We start from the raw sequence: 24,167 nt of genomic DNA, 5'->3' as shown, positions 1-24,167 counted from the left end.
CCCTGAATTTTTTTAAGGACTCACTCATAATTTTCCTACTTTAGATTCCTGAGTGTAGGGATTACAGTCCTGTGCCACCAGGCCTGGCTCCCATGAGTTTAGTTTATAATACAGTGTCCCCTCGTGGCCTGCTAGGCCCTGAGGGTGGGCAGGGAGTTAGGGGGTGGGGAGAGAGGACTTGGTTGCCATTGGAGTGGGACAGGGAACAAGCAGAAAATGTTAGACTATCTAGTCTTTAGAAACTGGCAGAGAAGCTGGCCATGGTAGTCCATGCCTTTAATCTCAGCACTTGGGAGGCAGAGGCAGGAGGATCTCTAAATTCCAGGCCAGTCTGGTCTACATAGCAAGTTCCGAGACAGCCAGGGCTAAACACGAAAACCTGCTACACTCCTACCCCCAGAGGTGTCAGTGTGCGCGTTTTTTATTTACCACACTTTCCAGTATTTTCATTGACATGAATCCTTTTGTTGGTGTTTGTACCCAGGATAAAACCCAAGGCCTGTGTGTTTAACAGGCAAATGCTGTTCTCCTGAGCTACATCTTCAGTCCAACCAGACCATTCCCCTGCAACTTGACTCTTTAGCCTGTTCTGTGCCCTTTAACACTGAATCCAGCTGTGGCTTTGTTCCTTATGTTTCAGAGTCATGATGTTTGGTGATGAGAACCTTTGCATAATAAACTCTGACCCATATTTCTGGTTACTTTGCAAATATAAAACCCTAAAGTGAGACCCACAAGCATGTGTGTTGGCTCACACCTGTATTCCAGCACTTGGAGGAACAGGAGTTCAAGACCTCCTGAGCTATATATTAAATACAAGAGACTGCACCTCTTACACACACACACACACACACACACACACACACACACACGACCCTAAAAATGGAATTCCTAGAAAAGATACTAAACCTTTTGCCTGTAGCTATACCCTGCACAGATAATTCCCTACCCTTGTTTGCAACATCTGAGAATCATGGTATAGCCTGATGATGTAATAACACAGTATGATGCCATTTTCACCTGGGGAATGGCATTGCCTGCAAGAGGCATAAAGTCTTGGTTTTAATGTTCAAGTCAAAGCAATACTCTGAAAGTAGCTATGGAAGACTTCTATGCAAGTAAATCCTTTCTGCTCACCTGGATTAGGAGAAACATGAAATAATGAGCAGAGAGCGGTTTGCAAAAATTGTACATAGGAAACACCTGGGTTTGACTCTCATCCTCTAGGCTGCGCATGTAAATTCCAGAGCCTGTTGGGAGGGCGATGAGCTGGTCACAGCAATCGGTATCCAACACCTGGGTGAGTTGGATAGAGCCCATGTGATACACCAACCCTATGTCCCGAGGAAACTTTGTCCAATATGCACATGGAACCCTACCCCCTGAGAGAAACCAGGACAGAATCAGTCATTCAGGAGGAAATAGGAGCATCCACATGGGGACTCCTAGGAGCTGGCTGGAACCAGATTGCAATTGTAAAGATAGTTTTCTTCCCAAGGAAACCTTGCTTTGTTTACAATGTCAGTACCTGTTCACAAGAGAAAAATGTTTCTGCGCACCTGCTACATGCTGTACAACCCCCTCTGAGTGTTTTATCCTTCTGGGCCCATGAATTAGGTACATCTTTACCCTCTGCTGACACTGAAACCAAGATGAGAGGACTTGCCCCAGTAGGCCAGGGGTCACAAGCTGGTTAAAGCAGCAAAATGTAAGTCCAGCCCACACAGAAGAACATTCCAGAAGCACAAGGATCCATCTTATGCTCACAAGCTGAGATGTGTCCACCTAAAGATACATGTTGGGACTAGATTGACGGGCAGTAATCACCACAAGGGTGGGGTACAAGCAAAAGGTATTTCAGACAGAGAAATAGCATATGCAAGGCCCTAGGCATGGATACATGAAACCAGAAAGTGGCCATATGTGGTTGGTGGCTTTGACCCCAGCACTCGGGAGGCAGAGGCAGGGGATCTCTGAGAGTTCGAGGTCAGCCTGGTCTACAAAGAGTTCAAGGGCAGCCAGGGCTATTACACAAAGAAACTCCTGTCTCAAAACAAAAGAAAGAAAGAAAGAAAGAAAGAAAGAAAGAAAGAAAGAAAGAAAGAAAGAAAGAAAGAAAGAAAGAAAGAAAGAGAAAGAAAGAAGGAAGGAAGGAAGGAACCTAGAAAGTGTCTGTTCTGTTATGGAGAAGGAAGACAGAAGAGAATGGTGTATTCCCCTTACATAGCACAGGGCTATGTAAGAACTTTGGTATTTACTCCAGCACCACTGGTTTCAAATAAGGAGTTTCATCTAATCAGTGCTGACCTCCCCCAAGGGCCACTTCTAGCTGCCCTTCTACACTGAGACATCCATGAGGCGCTGCTTTAGTCATAGGCCAGGCCATGGCTGAGGAAGGCTTTGGAAGAAAACCTCACTTTACCACACCTGCCCTGCCCCCTGGTGACCACATGTCCACAGACACTGTGTGTCAGGTTAAATGTCCAGAATCACTTACATCCAAACCACAAAACAGCCTTGCTTGGCTTTCCAGACAGGGAAACTAAAGCCTAAACAGGGCAAGCCACCTACCTAGAATCAAAAAGACGCCAGCAGATTAAGTTCTAAGCTCATCCAGCCAAAGGCCTAAGCCTTAATCACAACACTCCCAAATGCGAATAACAAAACCTCATCACTAACTTGCAACTTCACCCAGTCTAGAGGATATTTTCCTGCCTTGACCCTCAGGAGTTAAAACCAAAGGCAGAACCTGCCTACACTTGCATTCAAGGCTAGGCATGCACCTTCCTGGACTCCAAGTTCCTCTTGGCCCAGCCTCAGTTTGGCAGGATGCCAATACCTAGCCACTTCCTGGCATGTGCTGCAACAGTGGGAAAGATGGCACAGGGCCATCTCATCCTGGAATACTGCTAATCCTTCCTTCCAAGACCTGCACAGCTTAGGGACCAACCTACCTGGGGTAATAGGCAATGAAGAACCCAGACACACATAAACAAAAAGCTGGGAGGCTGGAGGGATGGCTCACTAGTTAAGAGCACTGCCTGATCTTCTGGAGGTCCTGAGTTCAAATCCCAGCAACTACATGGTGGCTCACAACCATCTGTAATGGGATCTGGTGCCCTCTTCTGGTGAGTCTGAAGACAGCGACAGTGCACTAATAAAATAAATACATAAATCTTAGCCGGGCATGGTGGTGCACACCTTTAATCCCAGCACTCGGGAGGCAGAGGCAGGTGGATTAATGAGTTCGAGGCCAGCGTGGTCTACAAAGTGAGTTCCAGGACAGCCAGGGCTATACAGAGAAACCCTGTCCTGGGAAAAACAACAACAACAACAACAACAAAACCCATAAATCTTAAGAAGGAAGGGAGGGAAGGAGGAAGGGCTAGGATCAGGTAGGCGGGGCACTCAGGAAGCCATGTTTATTATATATCTGAATCTGGGAGGCAGCTTTATTGAGTACAACCCAACAGGAGGTGGTATACTATCTAGAGCTGAATAAAAAGGTTTGGCTAGCCTCCGAAGGAGATACTCTCATTCTCTCTCTCTCTCTCTCTCTGCAGGGGTGCGGTGGCAGGCTGTAAACAACCCAAGAGGAAGCCCCTTCCAACCATACTTCTGTGTAGCCAGCATCCACACACAAACCAGTGGAAGGCTGGCTTTGCGGTTCCCATGGGTCTGAGGACATTGCATCTTTGACATACTCATTCCAACAACACACATTACCTCAGGGCCTAGTCCACTCCTTACACACTCATTCACAGCTTTCTCTGATCTCCATACACCCCTGCTTTTGTTAATGTCTGAGGTGAGGGTGGCCATTTGACCATCGGGACCTCACAGCAGAAGTCTAGAAACGGTGACCAGGAGAACAAGATTTACTCCTAATATTCACATTCAGGAAAGAACAGTCACTCAGATCACTACTGAAGGTTCTTTCTGCCCTTTGACGATGAGAATGCTGTGACTTATCAACTAGATGTGATGGTGCCTCAATCCCTTGGCCCGGGCACCAGCACTGAGGATTGTCGGAGGCTGCTCCTTGTGTCTTGTGGAGGCAACAACACCTTCCAGGAACCAGCTGCTTCCTTCACTTCAGGAGGAAGCTCTCTCAACTTCACGTCTACATTTACCTGGCTGGCTAACCCTGAGCAGTGAGATGGGCTCTGCCAATTTTTGACATCCCCAAGACCCCAAATTTTGACCATCTCCTTTTTAGGTAATGGCCAGAGGCTTATAGCTTGTGTCCTTGCTATCATCAGCCATTGCCCTCTTCTGGATACCTGTCACTTTCGGGTGCACTTTACTCACAACAGGAGCTCAGGTGAAGCCACTAACCCCTAAAGCAGGGCTTTGGGTCCATTCTATAGAAAGCGGGCACCAGGGTCCCATCGTCACAGGGTCACAATACCTGCAGCAGAGCTGGGACATGATGAGCTCCAAGAAGTCACCCCCAAGAGCGAGACGCAGATGCAAGCCTTCTCAGTCTGAGGCAGACTCCTCTGCCAACAGCCAGGAGCTAGGGAGGAAACAGGACAGATGTTCCAAAATAAGGAGCCACTGCAGGCTTACAAGAAAACATTTTATTTGATGTAGAAAATTCTAAGGTACAAAAGCATCTTACAAATGTCAGCCGTGACTTACTATCAGTTATTTACAACATTTGTACAGTCAAATATACCACAATAAACCACCAATATCTCCAATGTAAAAATATGGCACAGTGCTATAGGCTGTCAGTGCTTACCATTCTGCCAAAAAAACCCAAAAGGACAAACTTAGACATAAAACAGAACAGCACCAGTCCTCACCACACCTGAGGCCCTCCTCCTTAACATGGGAGCTTCCACAGTAAAAAATACTTTTGGTTTTAAACAGATCAGGAAAACCGAAGCTACTCTTAAAATGACCACTTGAGTTTGTATAGAAGTTTTTGCTACTGTCCAAACTTGATATGCTTCTTTGAAAGAAAGATGGATTTAAGAAAATAATAATAACAGATGAACACATTGAATATAATCCAGTGGTAGCCACACAGGGCCTCTGCTCCTCCTTCTCTTCCTGCCAGAGTCCTTGTGATATAAATATTAGCTATTCAGTCGGGATGATTGCTTCTGTCTGGCTCTTGATTGTATCAAACACTATGCCTGCTTAATTGAGAGATCCAGCCCTAGAGGAGGAGGGGGAGCATCAAGGATGAACCAAGGGGCAGGAAAGAAGACAACTGGCCACAATTCTCCAGAGGCCCTCCCTGAGGCATTCAAAGGTGTTTGGAAATTAGTCCCCAACAGCCAGTGAGAGGTGGCCCTTGGCAACCTCTGGTCTCACCTTGCCAGAGGTTCTGGTGAAGTGCGTGTCATTTAAACAACAATATGATTCACAAAATACAGGTCAAGTCTAGAGAGAGGTAAAAAATAGAACCCCAGGTTGACGTGTGGGGTAGCTGCCACTCAGCAGGTAGGCAGGCGCTGGCGTCGAAGAAGACACCAGACACATCAGGAATAAGCACCAGCTGCTCACCTGCAAGAGAGAATAAAGCACAAGAACAAGGACTACCACAAGGAAGCCACGAGCGGGTGCTCTGATCGAGCGTACGCGCCATGGTGTTTTTATGTGGTGAGAGCAGGCGGCCCACACAAATCTCCCTGTAATCCTAACTGGAGCATGGTTGTCAGGCGACACCCATGCGAACAAGGCATGGGTGTCATTCGGATAACAAAACCGAGTGTGAGGCTGAGAAGCACGAGAGAACGGTGGAAACCGTTAAGCCCCCCCAGCTCCTGCCCCAGAGCACAAGAGCTGTGAAAGTTCTTAAGTGGGAGGGATTATTTACTACTGGGGGGGTGTGGGGAACCACACCAAGGGATGACCTCACTGTGGTGGGCTCCCACTGCCGGGAAGGTGACCAGCTGTTCTTTCTCCTCTACGCTGTAGACAAAAGAAAGCTGGTTTGAATTTCTGCAAGGCAGACATACAAAGGGCTATCTGACATACAGCAGGGAGGTTACAGAATCCCCTTGGCTGACGAGCCAGAATCTCAGGCACAGCCCCGTGTCTGGAACAACTCAAGCGCAGCCTGTCTTGAGCCACCAAGGGAACGCGCTGGGTGAGCTCAGCCTTTCTTCACCCCCAAGTTCTAAAACCGGAAGCGAACCAACCTCTTACAGCTGGCTCTCCTTTGGCCAACTTTCCCCCTTGGGTCTGGAAATGTGGTGATATGACAAGGGTGGCCAAACACCATGGGGACACCTGGTGTCTCAACAATAGAAAAGCTTTTCACCATCTCCTATATCATTCCTCCAGAAGAGCTGGTCCCAGACTGCAGAGAAAAGAAGGTGGCAAAACGCAGTATGAGGGCACTCTGGGTCCCCAAGTAAATTCTCCTAATAACACCCTGGTCTAAGCTCAGAATTGCACCACACATAAAAAACAAGATGGCAAATAGAACTAAAGTATAAACGAGGCCCTAAAGTCTGGGGTTTAAATGTAACCGCTGTTTGCTTTTCAATATGGGATGATAGAGATCTGACTTTGAAATTAACAGCAGCAGAATGATGGTGGCGGCGGGGGGGGCAAGCACACACCTTTAATCCCAGCACTCGGGTGGCAGAGGCAGGCGTATCTCAGAGTTTGAGGCCAGCCTGGTCTACAGATCAAGTTCCAAGACAGCCAGGGCTACACAGGGCTGGCCTCGAACTCAGAAATCCACCTGCCTCTGCCTCCCAAGTGCTAGGATTAAATGCCTGCGCCACCACCGCCCAGCCGAGACCCTGTTTTAAGAAGCAAAATCATCAGGAGAGCATCAAGCTTGTCTGAAGGATAGATAGGGCCAATACAGCTTTTCCCAGGCCCCACATATGCGCAATTACTGTGGGTGGTTGTCATTTCACATCTTACAAAGCAGAATTCACAACCTGGCAGCCACTGGGCAAAAATTAGATCTATCTACATGATCTATTGGTCCTGGGTTCACTGAAGTAGTTTCCAAAGTTTAATTGGCAATATTTAGCTTTTGTTGTCGTTGCGTGTGATTTTGGTGTCACACTTGTGTGTGGGCACACACACACACACACTCACACACACACCCCGGTATCTGTGAGCATCACAGCCTGCATGAGGAAGTCAAAGAAGACAACTCTTGGGACAGGGTTACTTCACGCCTTCCACTAAAGGTTGTCAAGAAAATCAGCAACATGTGCCACTATGACTGGGTAAGTCTGGGCTTCAAGGGCAGGTGAGCTACGCTTCTGATTCACCTCTGGGCCAGTCAGATGCACGAGAAGCACCTGTGGGACACGCATAAACACAGGTCAACAACTTTCTTTCTTGGTTTCCCGATACACTGGCACTCGCTACCCTACACTCGCTTTTGCCCGCGCCCCCCCCCCTCCAATGGACATGGTCTATTTCCCCACAAACCATTCACTCTCAGCCCCAACCGCATTTTCCTACAGCATCAAAAAGCCTGTGCCTTGTCAGAACCTTTGATTCCACGGGGCTAATTCTGAGTCAAAGGCCGAAGCTTTGTTCAGAACTGGCGCCTTGCCTTAATCTGCAAGGCCGTTCTCATTCCTGGCTCAACGATGAGGTGTATGGGAAAGGGGCTGACTAATAATATGGCTCCACCCACTATCTGTTCCTTCTGGGCTAAGCAACCCTTTTCATCGCCTGGCACGTTAGAATCTGGCTCTTCTAATCAAAAACACTTGTATGTCAAAATAAAATCACCCAATGGCTAAATACAAACAAACCCATCACCTGACTCTGACTTTTTGGACTAGCAAGCTAGATGGCTCACAGGGCTGCCCTCCAGCATCTTCATCTGAGTTCATGCAGCGAGCTCTCTGCCCAGGGCCCCATGCTGCTCCTGGACACTCTCAGGGACCCCGCACTCCATATGCAGAGCTGAGTATCTATCCGAAATGTGGTTTCTAATGGCTCTTGGGGGGGGGGGAAGGATATAAAATATTTCTTGGCCTCAATTTAAAAAGAGAAAAAAAAAAAATTCTCTGATGATGTTCCCAGGGAACGGTCATACATTAGCAATTTAGGCCCACCAATCTCCCTCACAGAATGAATGCCAAGACTGAGCACGCCCAGGAGAGCCTGGTGGAGGTGGGAGCTCTGTCTGCTCCGTCTGGATTCCACAGTGATAATATGGCGCAAACTCCTCTGCAGAGATGCCTGGTTTTACGGTGAGACCAGCTCACAGCTTGCCCAGAGCAGCTGCTCTGTCCTCTGCCAGGGAACACGGGGAGCACGTTCTCCTGAGAAGCTGCCAGCTGCCTGTGCAGAGCAGGGAGGAGGACGTCTTCACACAAACTGCTTCTTCTCAGCGGGAACCGAGGGCTCCCTTCTCTCCCCACTGAAAAGGTGCCTGGAAGGGAAATCCCCGGCTCATCTCACCCCTACACCTGACCTTGGGATCTTTCTCAGCAACCCCCTTACTGCTGGTCCAATCTGGTGGAGGAATAAGAAAAAAGCAATAGTCCGTAACAGAATGCTGAGAAGATAGGCTGCCAAAATCCAGCAGCACCCATGGTAACAGTGGAGCAGGATGTTCAAACCAAGTGAGTCAGAGCAAGAGGTAAAGGTTTCTGAGGGTGAGGGGGACTCAGACACAGCATTATATACATCTAAGTAAGGTTCAGGATGTGAAGAGATGTTTTACCTTTGGAAACAGAATTTCTGTACAAGATTCATTCATAAAAATAGAACATTGACTTTTGTAACAGTCCCCTCCCCTTTCTGCCTTCTGAAAAGGAGGTTTGTCACTTGTCAAAACCAGCAGATTAACTGGCCACCGTCTCCCGTACACTGACATGTATTAGTGGATTCTGACCTCTAACATTCAAGACACAGCACCAGCAGAAATACAAAACCACGATTCTAATGATGTTGCTGCCCAGCTGGGTAATGGATAGCAGTCCTCCACGTCCAGCCGTCACCACCCGAGCTACAGAGCAGTAAATGTAGCCCAGAGAAACTCAACAGATGGCTAAGGCTCCTACATGATGGCTACCTCAATGCAGGGGAAACGCCCAGGTCCTGACAACATATGCAAGTTAATCAGCCCGTTTCACGTAGGACAGACAAGATGGTCCAGCTCCACAGGATTCCGTCCTGGTCGGCCATGTTTCCCAGTAAGAGAAAGAGAGTTGTTTTACAAAACGTGACTGGATGGATGTTCAGTCATTGTTTGGACCTTGGACTCAAAGTTTACTTAACACTCAGGACAGTGTAAGTTCCACGTCCAAATGGACGGAAACATCACTTGCAGCACAGCCTGGGTCCCAGCGGTACTTGACATGTGTAGCCGTAAGGATGCTGAGTTTAAGTAGCCAGAGTTCACGTGAAGCCAGAGCAGGCTGTGTGGGAGCTTTTCCTATTTCTCGTTACCTGTTTCCACTCTACGTCCCCTCAGAGCAGGCTCAGATCCAAGGATCAGCCTCAGATGGACAGCTTCGGTCAGATCTAATGCACATGCCTTTCAGGGTTCCATATGCTTTTGGGAAATTGGAGACTTTGCTGAGTATCCCTTAGAAGGCTGGAGCAGAAGAGATCGAGTGCTAGCCAAAATTTCATTCCAGATATCCCCGTGTGAGCCTTCAGCTCCAAGTAGGCTGCACAACCACAGAGGTGAACCGGGGAGCCAGAGAGATCAGCAGCTAAAGTGGCGATGCTTAGATTCTTCCGCGTTCCTTACAAAGGAGCAACCGCTTGCAGTTCATCAGTGTAGCTGTGGCAACCATGTTCTCTGGACACCCCAGAGGCAAGGAGCTTGGAAGGGAGGGTAGGGGGGTCCTCCTCACCTAAGGAGAAGAAAGGACAGAGCCACAGTCAGTACACTTTACTGACCCAGACCCCACAGTGGGACTGACACAGATCCCACATGGCTGGGATTCGCTCTTGTGTGTTGCACAAATGAGGCAGGCAGCGGAACCAGCTCAGAGTTAACACTCTCATCCTCTTACCAGGACCTAGTCCCCTCAGCAGAGGAAGAAAGATCCCTCCGTTAGAGCCAAAGTTTTACATTATAGGTGTGGTGGATTCCTGAGGCTCTCTGGGGAACAGCCTTCCTTCCCGGAGCACGATGTGAAGCTAGCATTGAGAAGAATACAGTGTTCGTGAACGTCAGGTACAATAGATATATGGGCTTTAAAGGCAGTAGAAGGATGAAGACAGCCAACACCTCAGCAGCTCCCAGAAAGGGCACAATCCCACAGACCCTTGCCCAACGCACGCATTTAGCATTCCAATCTTTTCAGAGTTAGGAGACTGACATCCCTGCTGACAACCAGAGCTTAACCCCCGGGACCTACATGGTGGAAGGGGCTCTACTCCCACAAGGTATCCTTCGATCTGCATGTGCCTGCACATGCCACACCCAGCCCCCATTCCCATGGGTGTGCACACACAAAATAAACATTAATTTTTTTTAAAGGGCGATTCCACACCCAACAGCATATATAACGCTGGTGGACAGGTTTTAGCAGCTCGCCATAATTACTATCATCATTTCTACAGTTCACTATTCCTATTACTGGAACTGAATCCAGACTATCAGAGGAGTTACATTATTTCCTATCAGGTTCCACTGTCCAGTAAGATACCCAAATTGGAGAAAAGGCTTTCATGGCTTTCAGAAGCGTGGCCAAAGGCTGCATGGCCTGTACCGAAAGTCCAGTCCCTTGTCAGGCACAGTGGTGTAAGCCTTTAATCCCAGCACTCAGGAAGCAGAAGCAGGTGGATCTCTGTGAGTTCAGGGCCAGCCTTGTCTAGATAGTGTGTTCAGAGCTACCCAGCAAAAACAAACCAACCAACCAACCAACCAACCCACAACAACAGAAACACAACAGATGATAGATAGATGAGCAGTCAAGACAGATTAAATAAGGGCCCAGTCCTAAGGCGTCTTACCCAGGCCAGAGGAGGAAGATACGCTCTCGGTCAGAGAAGATGTTTCTATCTGATCCGGGGAGAGTCCTTCCATCAGAGGCAGAGAGAGCTCTGATGAGAGTACAGAAGAATCATATATGCCCGAGTCCCGTGGCATCTCTGAGGGACGGCCAGCTTTCACTGTGTGTAACAGGGGCTGCAAGGCAGGGGCACTATCACAGGCGGGCTGGGCCTCAGTGTCTTGGTCCAGGCCTACATGCTGATTCTCCAGGTATGAATAAGAGTCGGCTGGCCCAGCGGCCCCAAGTACAGAAGCCTCGATTTTCCGACAGAAGTCAGTCTCTGGCCCTGGTTTACTTATGACATCATTTAAAACCAAGCCTGAGTCAAATTTCTCCAGGACTGGCTCCCGGTAGCGCACAGGGGGATGTTGGAAGGGTATAAACTGCTTCTCAAACCAGTCGGGTTCCTCATCAATAAACTGGTGCATGTTGCAAATGGCAACATACAGGGAGCGGCCAGATTTGCTCCGGAAGTAGTTCCTTCTGCTGTTGTGGCCCGCGTGCTGACCCAGCTCCTCCTGCTCTCCTGAGTGCAGATGGGAACAGAGCTCAGGAAGGTGGTCCATGAGCTTGTACTTGGTGCTCAGGTCCAGGGTGCAGGGCACATCCCCTTCACAGGAATAATCGAAGTAGACAGCGATGAACTTGCTCAGTGCGGCAGATGAGCTCTGCTTGGCCTGACGGAGCTTCTCAGCAATGGCTGCCACGGCCACCAGGAAGAGCTCTCCTTGCGCCGCGCTGCCGCGACTGCCTCCTTTGTGTCTGAAGTTCTTCTTATCTACAAAGTACTTCATGCCTTTGGAGCACACGACAATGATGAACTGGGACTCCTGGATCTTCTGAATGACCCATTCTCTCTGCCCCTCTCTGCAGAGGCTGAAATCTTCCCACAGGTCCAGAGCCACCTGGAAAGAGCACAGGTCACCTCAGTATTCACTGACTCCAGCGCTCTATGGTAAACAACTGCATCCACACACCAGAAAGTGCCTGACACCCATGGCGGCATCGTTTCGATAACACAGGGGGCCATTACCGCTGTGGCCCTACAAGTGAGTAGACGAAAGCCAGGATTTTTAGCAGCTTGTCTAAGACACCTTGAGGATGTCCGACGGTATGATGGGAAGAACTGTGATTGGTCCACGTGATGAGTGAGACTGCCGGATACAAGGGAGCAGAAAGATCCTGGATACAAGTCTAAATGGCTCTGAGGAGAGAGAGTAGATCATGACCCCATACTGCACTGGGATTTGGAGCTTAGGCCTGGTGCCAGAGCCATCTACAGTGACAGGTGACTCACACGCATAAAGTGACTGAGAAAGAGGACCTCTTTGGCAGTGTTCATAGACCCAGGGTTAGGCCTCTGTTCTGCTGCTAAAGTATAGTTTTCCTGGTTAACCCTGTCTGGGCTGCACCTCTCTCTTGGTTCCATGAGATCTACAGTGTCAGAAGTCTACAAGGCCTGTGAACCAAGGGGTTTGGGAATAGATAAGAGGGTTGAAAGAGTAGTGGGAACCGGGCATGGTGGCACACACCTTTAATCCCAGCACTCAGAAGGCAGAGGCAGGCGGATTTCTGAGTTCGAGGCCACCCTGGTCTACAGAGTGAGTTCCAGGACAGCCAGGGCTACACAGAGAAACCCTGTCTCGAAAATCAAAAAAGAGGAAAAAAAAAAAGAAAGGAAGGAAGGAAGGAAGGAAGGAAGGAAGAGTAGGATCTCTGATAAAGCAAAGAAATCCAAGTATGTCTGGTGCCCTCAAAGGATTTTTACCTTTTCAAACTGCTTTCATCTGATACTGTAAGCAGCAACTGTATTTGTACTGTTTCTCCTATAGGATACTGTAAGTAGCATCCCTTGGCAGCTATACGGGTACCATTTTGCCTGTAGCTCAAAAAATAATCCCTAAGAGCTAAACACAGATTGTACAGTAGAGAGCTATTCTGGAAGGATTAAATAATAATAATAATTCTTCTTCTTCTTCTTCTTCTTCTTCTTCTTCTTCTTCTTCTTCTTCTTCTTCTTCTTCTTCTTCTTCTTTTTCTTTTGTTTGTTTTGTTTTTTCGAGGCAGGGTTTCTCTGTATAGCCCTGGCTGTCCTGGAACTCACTTTGTAGACCAGGCTGGCCTCGAACTCAGAAAACCGCCTGGCTCTGCCTCTTCTTTTCTAAAATAGTACCCAAGAGAAGAAAGCTCCAGTGCCTAACTATCTGCTGAAAAGAATACTGACTCGTCTCACACTTTAATGCATCCTGACATTATTGTTGGGGACTGGCTCTAATGCTTTGATTTAATGGGCAATCTGTACGTCCAAATGCTAAAGGTCCTTGTCCCCAATTGGTTTTTAATAGATCAATAAAGATGTCAGTGGCCAATGGCTGGGCAAAAGGAAATGGGGTGGGGATTTGTGTGGGCTAGGATGAGGGAGAGAGGAAGAGAGAGGAGAATGGTTAGGATTCAGAGGGAGACGGATCAGACTTAGAGCTGCAGAAGGAAAATCATCCCAAATGTAGGTGAGAAGGAATGCGGCCCACAGAAGGGCTGCCCAGAAGCACCCTGGGCAGCAAAGATAGATCATAGATTTAAGGACACTGAGTCAGGAGTACTGGAGGTAAATCTATGATAGCCAGGCAGAGGATCAGAACTGCCCAGTCTGTGAGCTAGCCAAGCTAGCACACACAAGCTAGTCTGTGTGTGTGTGTGTGTGTGTGTGTGTGTGTGTGTTTCATTTGCGGATCCAAAGAGTTCCTGGGTGGGTGGCTGGAAGCATGCGACGCTGGAAGCACAGAGCAGCATAGGTAAAAACTCCACACTACCCATTATGCACATTCAAGCTAACTGGTAGCTTAAAATAGGTGGCCCCTAGGATTCTATATCACACAGAAATAATGTGTCTACTAGACTTTTGACCTGTGTAGTTTGTTAAATCAGACATGAAATGTTTCACAAATCTGTAAAAACAAAGCAAAACAAACAAACAAACAAGGCCCCTCTGTACTATCTGATTTCATCTTAATAAATAAAACATGAGTGTTTTTAAGAATATTTCTATTGACTGAGCAATTCCACTGTGAGGCGTTTTATCTTTGAGAAATCATCAGAAATGATGAACAGAGAGGCACTTTACAAGCTGGACTAACACAGCTACAGTAAGTCAGTATTACAGATGATGTAGCTATTTAAAACAAAAACTATGTACAGTTTCATCTACGTACGATAGAACAGGGCAGGGATCCACCACCTCTGTCTGTGCTGTCCGGACAGCTGCAGTCTCAACACCTTCCCAACGGGAGGCAATCCCACCAGCTTTTAAATACATCTTATTAACACCAGAGGGCAGTCTCACCAAAGGAATGGGCCAAATGGACTAAAAACATCACATGATAACTTGCAATTGTGACAAACAGGGCATGCCTTCGACAATAACTTAAGACTCCACTCTAAAGATTAAGCTTATGGAAAAGCTACATGATAATAGCTAACTCAAGAAGATCTAAGAAAACTGGGCAAAGGGGTGCACGCCTTTAATCCCAGCACTTAGGAGGCAGAGGCAAATCTATAGATTCGAGGCCAGCCTGATCTACAAATTGAATTCTAAGATATTCAGAGCTACAGAGTAAGGGAAAAAGGGGGGGGGGGGCAGGGGAAGGAGGAGGAGGAAGAGGAGTAGGAATAGAGGAAGGAGGAGGAAGAGGAAGAGGAGAAAAAGGAGGAGAAGGGGGAGCTAAGAAACCAGCGTGGACATCCAAACATTCTGCAAATTCTGAAGCGCTCTCCTACAGGTGCTCTCTAGCTAAGGCCTTCTCGCTGGTTTCTATGACTTCCTACCAATGGACCTCAGTCCTTTGGTACACATTCCTTCCAGTCCCCCAGATCTATTCCCAATCCCAGCAAACCTCCTTCAGGGAAGTGCCTAGGCTCCTCAAAGCTGTCTTCATTGTGTGCTCTCCCTGATGTCCCACTGAGACAATCTCACACTCTGGTCACCCATGGCAGGGCACTCAGAAAACATCCTACCACATGGGCGGGTGCCACTCAAAGGTTTCAGGCATAAAGGTTGTCATGTGAAACCTTTGCTGCTGGTAGCAGACAAGACAAACTCCAGACAGACTCTGGTTTGGAAAGTAAGGTACTGGGGGAAAGTAGGTTCCCAGAACAGCAATGGAGATGGCATGCAAGAGAGAACTATGGTGTACACATCCTGCCCAGGGTAAGAGAACAAACAGATCCCGTACCTCACAGCCACAGAAATCTTGCAGGAAGTAGGCGAAACACTGGACCACGTTCATGTGATTCTGGCCATCTTTACTGGAGTAGCAGAGGAAGACTTTGGGCCGAGGCCGGAGCCTGTCTCTAGGGAGAGCCGCAGTGTATGAGGATGACTCGGGGCTTTCTTCATCTAAATGTGAATATATATTTTCTAAATTGGGAAAGAAGATAAGGTCGACACCTATAAACAAAGCTTTGTCTTTTCCGTATGACCCGGGGCTCAGCGTCTCACGGCTGAAACCCTAGCACTTGGGAGGGGGACGCAGAAAAGTCAGATGTCCGTGGTCACCCTCAACTACTTGGCAAGATGGAGGCCAGCCTGAGCTACATGAGATCCAAGTCTCAAAAAGTAAATTTATCAAAAGGAGCAGCTGACATCGCCACCTGGGGGCCTCAGGTCTGTGACTCCATCAGCCTCAAGCTGCATGCACCGTTGGTTTCTGTATTGGGTGTGCCTGAAACTGCCCCTGGACATGCCAAGAAACAAACACTGCCGCAGCCCCTCTGGTCAGTGAAGTGAAGGGCCCAGAGATGGCTCTGGCAGCCAGATGAACTAAACATAAGCCAAGGGAAGGAGAATAACTTTTTAAAGTATAATTTACAAAGGTAAAGTAAACCAAAACAACAACAACAACAAAAATGGCTTGTCGCTTATTTATTTATTTAGTTAGTTAGTTATTTAGACAAAAGGTCTCACTGTATTACTCAGACTAGCCTTCAGTTCCTGAATTAGATCCTCCTGCCTCAGCCTCCCAAGCAACTGGGATAGCAAGCTTGTGCCACCACACTCAGCTTAAAGCACACAAATCTTAAGTTAACATCTTTATGACTTTTATCTGCAGATTCACCTGGGTAACCATCCAGATCTACAGTTTTCTAGGTGAAAGACCTAACTTCTCAATGATGGACACCCGCGATCTGACTGCTCTCAGACTTCAGACTTTCTGAGTTTGAAAACTGGATTATACCTGGACATTGCCAGGTCCTAGAGATTAACAGCCAAATATTTAAATTCTGGGAACTTCAGTAGGCAAGGAACTAGCAAGGAGGTGTGAGGGGGTCCCAGGCACCTCATGAGGAAAGCAGGACTTCCCAGGCCCTGTCCTTGTTGGTACCCACCCTTGGCCTGTGGCAAACTAGAGGGGTGAAGAAAAGTAGGCACAGCATAGACAGATACCTTGTTGCTTCTTTCTGCACATCACAGTGAACAGTGTTGCGAACGCGGATATGACAACCAGAGGCACAGTGATGGCCACAGCTCTGATGGGTCCAGCCCAGGGAGACTGCACTGGGAGATTTCAAAAAGAAAGCTTTTAAACTCAAGCAGCAGAATAGGTTCAGAAGAGGAAAAAAAATAAAATAAAAACACACCACCCTCTTTGTTTTGTTAAACCATAAGCTGACTAACAGGTACCAGGGTCCCCAATTACCTTACTCTAGCTCTGCTGCCTTGATTACAAAAGGATTCAATAGTTCCTTTGTAAAGAGTTGTCAGAAATAATCTAATAGCTCTGAATATGCTAACAGCTCCAAATATGCTATGAACTCTGTGAAGGAAAGCCCCCTCCCCCTACTTGTTTTATAAGGATAATTGCCTAGTATCCGTGGGGGCATCAACAACATGAAAGGAAACATTCTTGATGAACAATTGTTTAAGGGAGAAGAGGTGGGCGACTGGTGTTTTGTAAGCCATGAATTACGGAGCACAGAAAATACTAGAAGCCTGCTCACAAGAATGTGCCATCAAATCCAAACCCAAGAGCTTTACCTGACTTCACCACGTACTGAGCAGCTTTCCTGGTGGTGTTGCTGTCGTCCACCAGCTATAAAACAGAGAGCTGTGTTACTGTTTTGTAAGTGGTAGCACATCTATACATTGTATCTGTCTATACATTGTATCTACTAAGGAAGTAGAACAATACATTGTATCTACCAAGGAAGTAGAACACTGATGATTTCACTTATCTTTCCCTCCCCAGGCAGCTGGTGTGGGATCCAATAAAGGAGGATAATGGTGATGGTTTAACATTGTAAATCACCCTTTCAAAAAAAAAAAAAAAAGAGTGGTTGGGGCTGGAGAGATAGCTCTGCAGTTAGGAGGACTGGCTGTTCTTCCAGAGGTCCTGAGTTCAATTCCCAGCAACCACATGTTGGCTCACAACCATCTGTAATGGGATCTGATGCCCTCTTCTGGTGTGCCTGAAGACAGCTATGCATACTCACATACATAAAATAAATAAAATCTTAAAAAAAAAAAAAAAAATAGAAAGAGGGGCTGAGGAGATGGCTTCATGGATTAAACTACTTGTTGTGGAAGCTTGAAGACCTGAGTTCAAATCCCCAAGGTCTATATAAAAGCAAAGACCATAGTGTGCACATCTGTAATCCCAGGAGGTAGAGGCAGGACATGTTAGCCTTTCAAACTTATCCTCAGTTCTATAGGGGTTTGGGTTTGAGACTAGCCTGGGCTACACTGGACTCAGACTTGAAACCAATAAACAAAACACTCAGAATTCCATGTGAGCTGCTTTCTGTGGAAGTAACAAGAGGGCAGTCTAGTTGCACATACCTCAATGATATAGTCCCCTGGAGAAACGTTTTGGAGGAGGCAGCTGGTTGTCTCTGTATTCTGGTCCTACAAAAAGCAAAGAGCAACTCAAATATGCCCATGTGGTAGAAGAGGTGTCGGCCTCTTCATCCCAAAGATGAAGGAGACCTGCCACTGGTTTAAGCTCGCTTCCGGATGTGATGGGATCAGAAGACATCATTGTTCATCTGTCACACGTTCCTTGAACTTCACTGAATAAAAAGGCTCAGGACTCTTGCCATAGCTTGTGCCTAGTTGGGAGTGCCTCGTCTTTGTCACTTGAAAATAAATTAACTAGAATACCCTTTGCTTAATAAAAAGGTGAGAGGAGGGGTTGCAGAGGGCTCAGTGATTAAGAGCGCTCACTGCTCTTGCAGAGAACCTTCAGTCAGGATCCTAGAACCCACATGACAGCTCATAGGCACCTACAATGCTAATTCCAGGGGATCTGATACCTCCTCAGGATGCTAGCAGGCACTCCATGCATGGGGTGCAGTCATACACAGAGGTAAAACACTCCTACACATAAAATAAAAATATACCTGTATGTGTAGTCCTAAAATAAATAAAACTAGTTTTAAAACTTTTTCAAAGGAAAACTAACTTTTTGTCTACCTGTCCATCCATCCACCCACCCACCTACCTACCTACCTACCTACCTACCTACCTACCTACCTATCTACCTAAGAAAGAGCAGGGCTCGTCATGGTGGCACACACCTTTAATCCTATCACTAAGAAAGCAGAGTTAAGCCTGAGTTCAAGGACAGCCTGATGACATCACGGGTCCTGTACTGCCTTGTGAGTCTCAAGCCAATCAAGGCTACCTAGTAGTGAGACACTCGTCTTACAAGAAATACATGTGCAACTTTCATGTAGAACTTTGGCAGACCATAGTTACACAATAAAAATCAATGCAAATCTGTTTAAAGTGAGGAGAGGTGAGGTGGGACTGGTCTGCACTCATCTGTCATATCTAACTTGAGCAGAGGCTCCCAGAAGCACAGTGGTAAAGCTGCGGGGCCACAGGAGAGCAAGGCTACAATTGGACCTGGCACATACAGGACAGGGAGAGAGTGTGCAGTGACAAGCATCAATCCCTAAACTTCTCAGTTCATGATGCTCATTTTCAGATTTCTATTTAACCCTGGTCTTTCATTTATTAAAATATGCATGCATGCATGCATACATGCATACATACATACAGACAGACATATACACACATACTTACATACGCACATACATACGCACATACATACATACATACATACATACATACAAAATATAAAAATCCAGGGCCATTGATTTGCTAGTGACTTGGCTAGAAGTCTTTTTTCTCCTTCCTAGTTATGTGCTCTCCCTGAGCCCAAGGTTCTCCACCTATAGAGGAATGGAAGCAAGCTGTTTGATGAGCAGTCAGGATCCGAAGAGCAGAAAGTTCGGGGATTTCCTGACACACACAGCACCTGCAGATGCTTAAAATACAAGACAGATTGCTTTTGATCCTCTAGCTCTGTACCACCCCCCAGAGCGGCTAAGGTGGAGATGACAGGGATGAGGGACAGTGGTGAATGAGTCAGCTGGAGACAGACCCAGTGGCATTCTTAAGCACAGACCACTGTAGTCCTCCTCACTCCCACAATCCAGTAGCACTTTTAAACACATGTGTCCTTTACACATAGTCGCTCACCTGCCTGCAAGTCCTCCGCCTGAAGGGGCCTTCGTGCTTGAGCTTATAGAGAACATGGAAGCCACGGAAGCCGAAGTTCTGTGGGGCATGGTCGAAGGACACATGCATGTTGGGACCATGCTGGCTGATGTTCAGGTTTCGAGGCTTCCAGACTGTGAAGAGAAGGGCCCAGAGTAAGTACCCAAAGGCTGCCCCAACACCATTATGGGGTTAACACTTTTGAGACTTGACAGACAGCTATACTTACAGGGCTTACAGGCCAAGTTGTCAGGTTGTAACAACAGGTCACAGGCTATTATGTTTTACAAAAAAAGAAAAAAAAGAGTATTTTTAGTTTTAACACAGTTTAGATTTTTTTTCCCCTTCTATAACAAATGAACAAAATATATACTGGATCTGATGTGCTGGAAAAGACACAAATTACATCATTTCAACCAAAATTTTCAATATAATTATGTTGTGGCTAACAACCACTTAAAAGATACAATATACAAATATTAACATGATGTACTTCACAGCATCTAAGTGGCAGCTGTGTAAAGTCACGGAGTCTTTTAAAGCTTGTCCACTATTGCATAGTTTCAACACTCAGAAGGCAAAGGGACTATTCCTGTTCCCGTCACTCAGTGTGCACCATTGTGGGATGCTACAGGCAAGAGAGCTCTCTTGTGGGTCTGATAACCGGAGACATTGTTTCAAGCTTCAAGGCATTCTAATTTCAACTCTTCTTGGTGGGCCCTATGTACGGCATACAGAGAGCTACTAAGTAGTCTGTCATCATTGAAAATGGTATTTCAGAGCCTTTAAAAGGCTATTCCATCCCAGTAACACTAAGAGAGAGGCCCAACAGTAGCCTGGCTATACTGCTAAGCCAGAGTCTCCTGGAAGGGTCCATATAATGACAAGAAAACCAAGGTGGTATCAAAGCCACAGTGCACTGACATGGTGTGTAAATACCTGTATTCCCAATACACATCCCATCATGCATCTTATTCCAAAACACACGAATTTCAATGGGAAATTTTAATCCTGAATTACACTAGTTTTTAAGCAGGAAATTTTTCATAAAAAATTCTTAGGTTCTTCTACCTGGCCATTATGCAGAAAGCAATCAGATAGGACAACCACATGGTCCTGACCTGATGCATCTTGTTTTTAATTATGAAACTAAGACTTACAAAATAACTTGGCAGCATAGAAAACCACCTCATTAAGAATCACTGAAGGGCCGGGCAGTGGTGGCACAAGCCTTTAATCCCAGCACTTGGGAGGCAGAGACAGGCAGATTTCTGTCTCAAAAAGCAAACAAACAAACAAGCAAGCAATGACTAAAAGAGGGGCTGGAGAGATAGCTCAGTGGTCAAGAGCACTGACTGCTCTTCCGCAGGTTCTGAGTTCAAGTCCCAGCAACCACATGGTGGCTCACAACCATCCGTAAAGAGACCAGACACCCTCTTCTGGTGCATCTGAAGACAGTGTACTTAAAGATAATGATAAATAAATATTTTTTTAAAAAAAAAAAAAAAAAAAAAAAAGAATGACTAGCCAGGCGTGATGGTGCACGCCTTTAATCCCAGCACTCGGGAGGCAGAGGCAGGAGGATTTCTGAGTTTGAGGCCAGCTTGATCTACAAAGTGAGTTCCAGGACAGGCAGGGCTACACAGAGAAACCCTGTCTCAAAAAAACAAAAAAAAGAAAAACAATGACTAAAGGAAACACGGGTGCAGGCTAGGGTTGAGACCAAATATTTCACAGAAGATGAGAGATGAGGAATACAGGGAGAGCAATCACAAGCAAAGAGGATCTTTGGAGGCAGCTACCCATCCAAGACCCAGAACTCCAGATAAGAAATATGATCAGGGGGAAGCCACTAAAGGAAGGTCTCACAGTGACGGGCCACCATATTTAAAAGCTGCCAGTCAGGGAGACAAAGGAGAAACCGCGTACAGGATGGACAAGAACGGAGAAGAGCTGGAAAGCTAACACAGCTGGCAGCTGGGAGCTTGGGCTTCAGAGATCTCAGAGCTCCAACCCCAGCTCTTCACAAAGTCCTGTGCCCTCTCTATGCACAGGGAGCAGAGAGAGGAGGGTTTCTTCCAAGGGTTATTACAGAGATGGACTGCACTAACATTTAGAAAGCATTTAGAATGGAGTCTGAACAAACTTTGTCAATTTTAGTTAAATCTTCCAGGAATAAGTGGTCTCGGGTATGGCCACTTACATTTGTTCATCTTAGTGGGGGGGGGGGGGGGGGGCGTGGCATATGCATGCCACAGTCAATAATGGGGCAGTCAAAATATCAGAGGACATCTTTGGGGAGTTAGTTCTCCCCTTTTCCCACATGGATCCTGTAAATCAAAACTCACGTGGTCAGGCTTGCTGGCAAGTGGATTCCCGTGCCCTGAAACCACCTTGGCAGCCATGGCTTTCACTCATCCCCACACTCATGACATTGCGTCCTTTTTACCTCCGACTGTTTACTCTTAGGCTGGCGTTTGGACTGTTTGCTTGAATCCACCGCCTAACCTTGTTGTAGAAGGCTAGAGATCTCAGAGGGCCATGTGCGAGCTAGGCAAGTGTTCTACAACCAACCTACAACAATCACACTAGCCAACAAACATCACAGTTTCTATGCATGGATATGTTAATAGTGATCACAGCATCCTCAAAAAAAAAAAATGCTGGACTGGTGAGATGGTTTGCCAAATAAAGGCATCTGTCCCGAAGCCTGATGACCTGATGCTCTGAGTTCCATGCCCATGTAGTAGAAGAAAAAGATCAACTTCCCAATTAACCTCTGACCTCCACACCACAGTGCCTACACACACACACACACACACACACACACACACACACACACACACACACCATGGCACCTGCCCCGTTTCCCATACTCAGGCATGGAGATGCGGATGCATGGTTTTAGTCCTAGTACCTGGGAGGCAGAGGCAAGTGGATCCCTGTGAGTTCAAGGCCAGCCTGGTGTACATAACAAGTTTCTGGCAAGTCAAGGTTACATAATGAGACCTTGTATCACAAATAAATAAAATAATAATAAATGTTCTTTTTAAACAATCAACTGTCATCTGCATGGTAGCTCATGCTTGTAATTCCTCTCTCTCTCTCTCTCTCTCTCTCTCTCTCTCTCTCTCTCTCTCTCTCTCTCCTTTTATCTTGGTGTTTTCCTTTAGTTTAGGATAGAATCTTGCTATGCAGCCCTGCCTATGCAAATAAAACTGACCTCAAATTGACAGCAATTCCCCTGCTTTTCTCTCCTGAGTATTGCGATCACAGGCATATGCTACTATGTCTAGCGAGTACCCCCTATCGAATGCTAAAGACTAAACTAGCAGATGCTAGGACTAGCATCCCACCACTGAGCTACAGCCTCGGGCTGCTGGCCTTTACTATTTATTTATTTATTTATTTATTTATTGCTTTAGATGTATGAGTGTTTTGCCTGCACGTATGCCTGTATACCACTGATATGCCTGGTATCCGCAGAGGTCAGGAGGAGTCATCGGATCCCGTGGCATTAGAGTTATCAAACCCAGACAATCTGGGAGAATGCTCTTAAGTGCTGAGCCAAACTTCCAGCCCTTAGTCTTTACTTTTGAAAATACATTTCTGAGCTTGTGCAGTGGCTCATGCCTTTAATCCTGGCATTTGTGAGGCTGTGGCAGGAGACCTAACATGGCTTTTAGTCTAACCTGGACTACCTACAGAATTCCAGCATAGCCTGGACTGCAGAGAGGCCTTGTCCCTTTTGGTTTGTTGCTGATTGATATGAGTTTCCTTCTCGCCCTCCCTACCCTGCATCAGTACCTGGTGTGTTTGTAATCACTCAGAGTAGAAATCACTCCTTAGGAGGCAGGCAGAAAGGATCACACTTACCCCGTGTTCTGAAGAAGAAGGGATGGTAATTGCTTTCATTTTTAATGGAAGGGAAAGGGACAATCTTTACAAAGTAATCCGTCTCAAATTTCATATTCAGGAAAGGCTGAGATTCCATTCCCTAAAAGGGAACAAAGACACACATGGTGTAGAGAACTGTCCACCCCACCGCCTACAAAAGACCTGCACTCCACACTGACTGTCACTCAGACAGAACTCCAGGGCCAGGCAGAGCCCAGGAAAGCAGAAAGCCGGGTCCACTTGATGGACTTAGCTTAGGTTTCAAATCCCAGATGGTACAGAAGGAGAATGCTGTCTGTTCTTGGATAGGAAAAGCCATGGCACATTAGTATGGAGCCTGGGAGCTGGAGGGAGTTAGGGGTGAGCCCACAGTCCTCTCCACAGCACACGAGCTGCTGCTTCAGTGTAGCCAGAGAGGTGCGTTTACCAGAGCCCCGCTGCCTCCCATTCTCACCCATCTTGGCTGGGCTGTGGACCCCAGAGGCCCCCCTTCTCCAATTTCAGACTTTCAATAGACCCTTCAAACCCCAGAGACAATGGTGTCTTTGGGAACACACTCGCTGAGCGTGACTTACAGTCCTTCTGAAGCTGCTGTTGAGCTGTTTGGGGTCCTTTAGAATCAGCTGTTGGCACTGTCTGCCCTCCGACTTCAGCTCCTCCAGGATGACTCGGAATCCTTTTAGGAATTCAATGCCTAGGCAAAGCAGAGGCTCTTGATGAGATTTGGACCTAATTAGCTCTGAACACACTTT

The 24,167-nt window shown here is 46.9% G+C and overlaps 1 protein-coding gene across 1 annotated transcript in view; it reads right to left on the bottom strand.

Moving 5' to 3' along the window:
* Positions 1-9,334: 9,334 nt before the first annotated feature.
* Positions 9,335-24,167, bottom strand: part of Il17rd (interleukin 17 receptor D) — a 62,946-nt gene continuing 48,113 nt past the window's right edge. Inside the window, exons 4-13 of the mRNA XM_021203518.1 lie at positions 23,991-24,109; positions 23,395-23,515; positions 19,748-19,792; positions 19,501-19,652; positions 17,794-17,859; positions 16,993-17,047; positions 16,402-16,512; positions 15,191-15,375; positions 10,921-11,866; positions 9,335-9,812 (exon numbers count right to left, since the gene is read on the bottom strand). Coding sequence (XP_021059177.1) covers positions 9,703-9,812; positions 10,921-11,866; positions 15,191-15,375; positions 16,402-16,512; positions 16,993-17,047; positions 17,794-17,859; positions 19,501-19,652; positions 19,748-19,792; positions 23,395-23,515; positions 23,991-24,109 — 1,910 coding nt within the window. The 3' untranslated portion in view covers positions 9,335-9,702. The remainder of the gene's footprint in view (positions 9,813-10,920; positions 11,867-15,190; positions 15,376-16,401; positions 16,513-16,992; positions 17,048-17,793; positions 17,860-19,500; positions 19,653-19,747; positions 19,793-23,394; positions 23,516-23,990; positions 24,110-24,167) is intronic.

This window comes from Mus pahari, chromosome 8 (assembly GCF_900095145.1).
Source record: "Mus pahari chromosome 8, PAHARI_EIJ_v1.1, whole genome shotgun sequence".
Classification (NCBI taxonomy): domain Eukaryota; kingdom Metazoa; phylum Chordata; class Mammalia; order Rodentia; family Muridae; genus Mus; species Mus pahari.
This window is presented reverse-complemented; position numbering and strand designations above follow the sequence as displayed.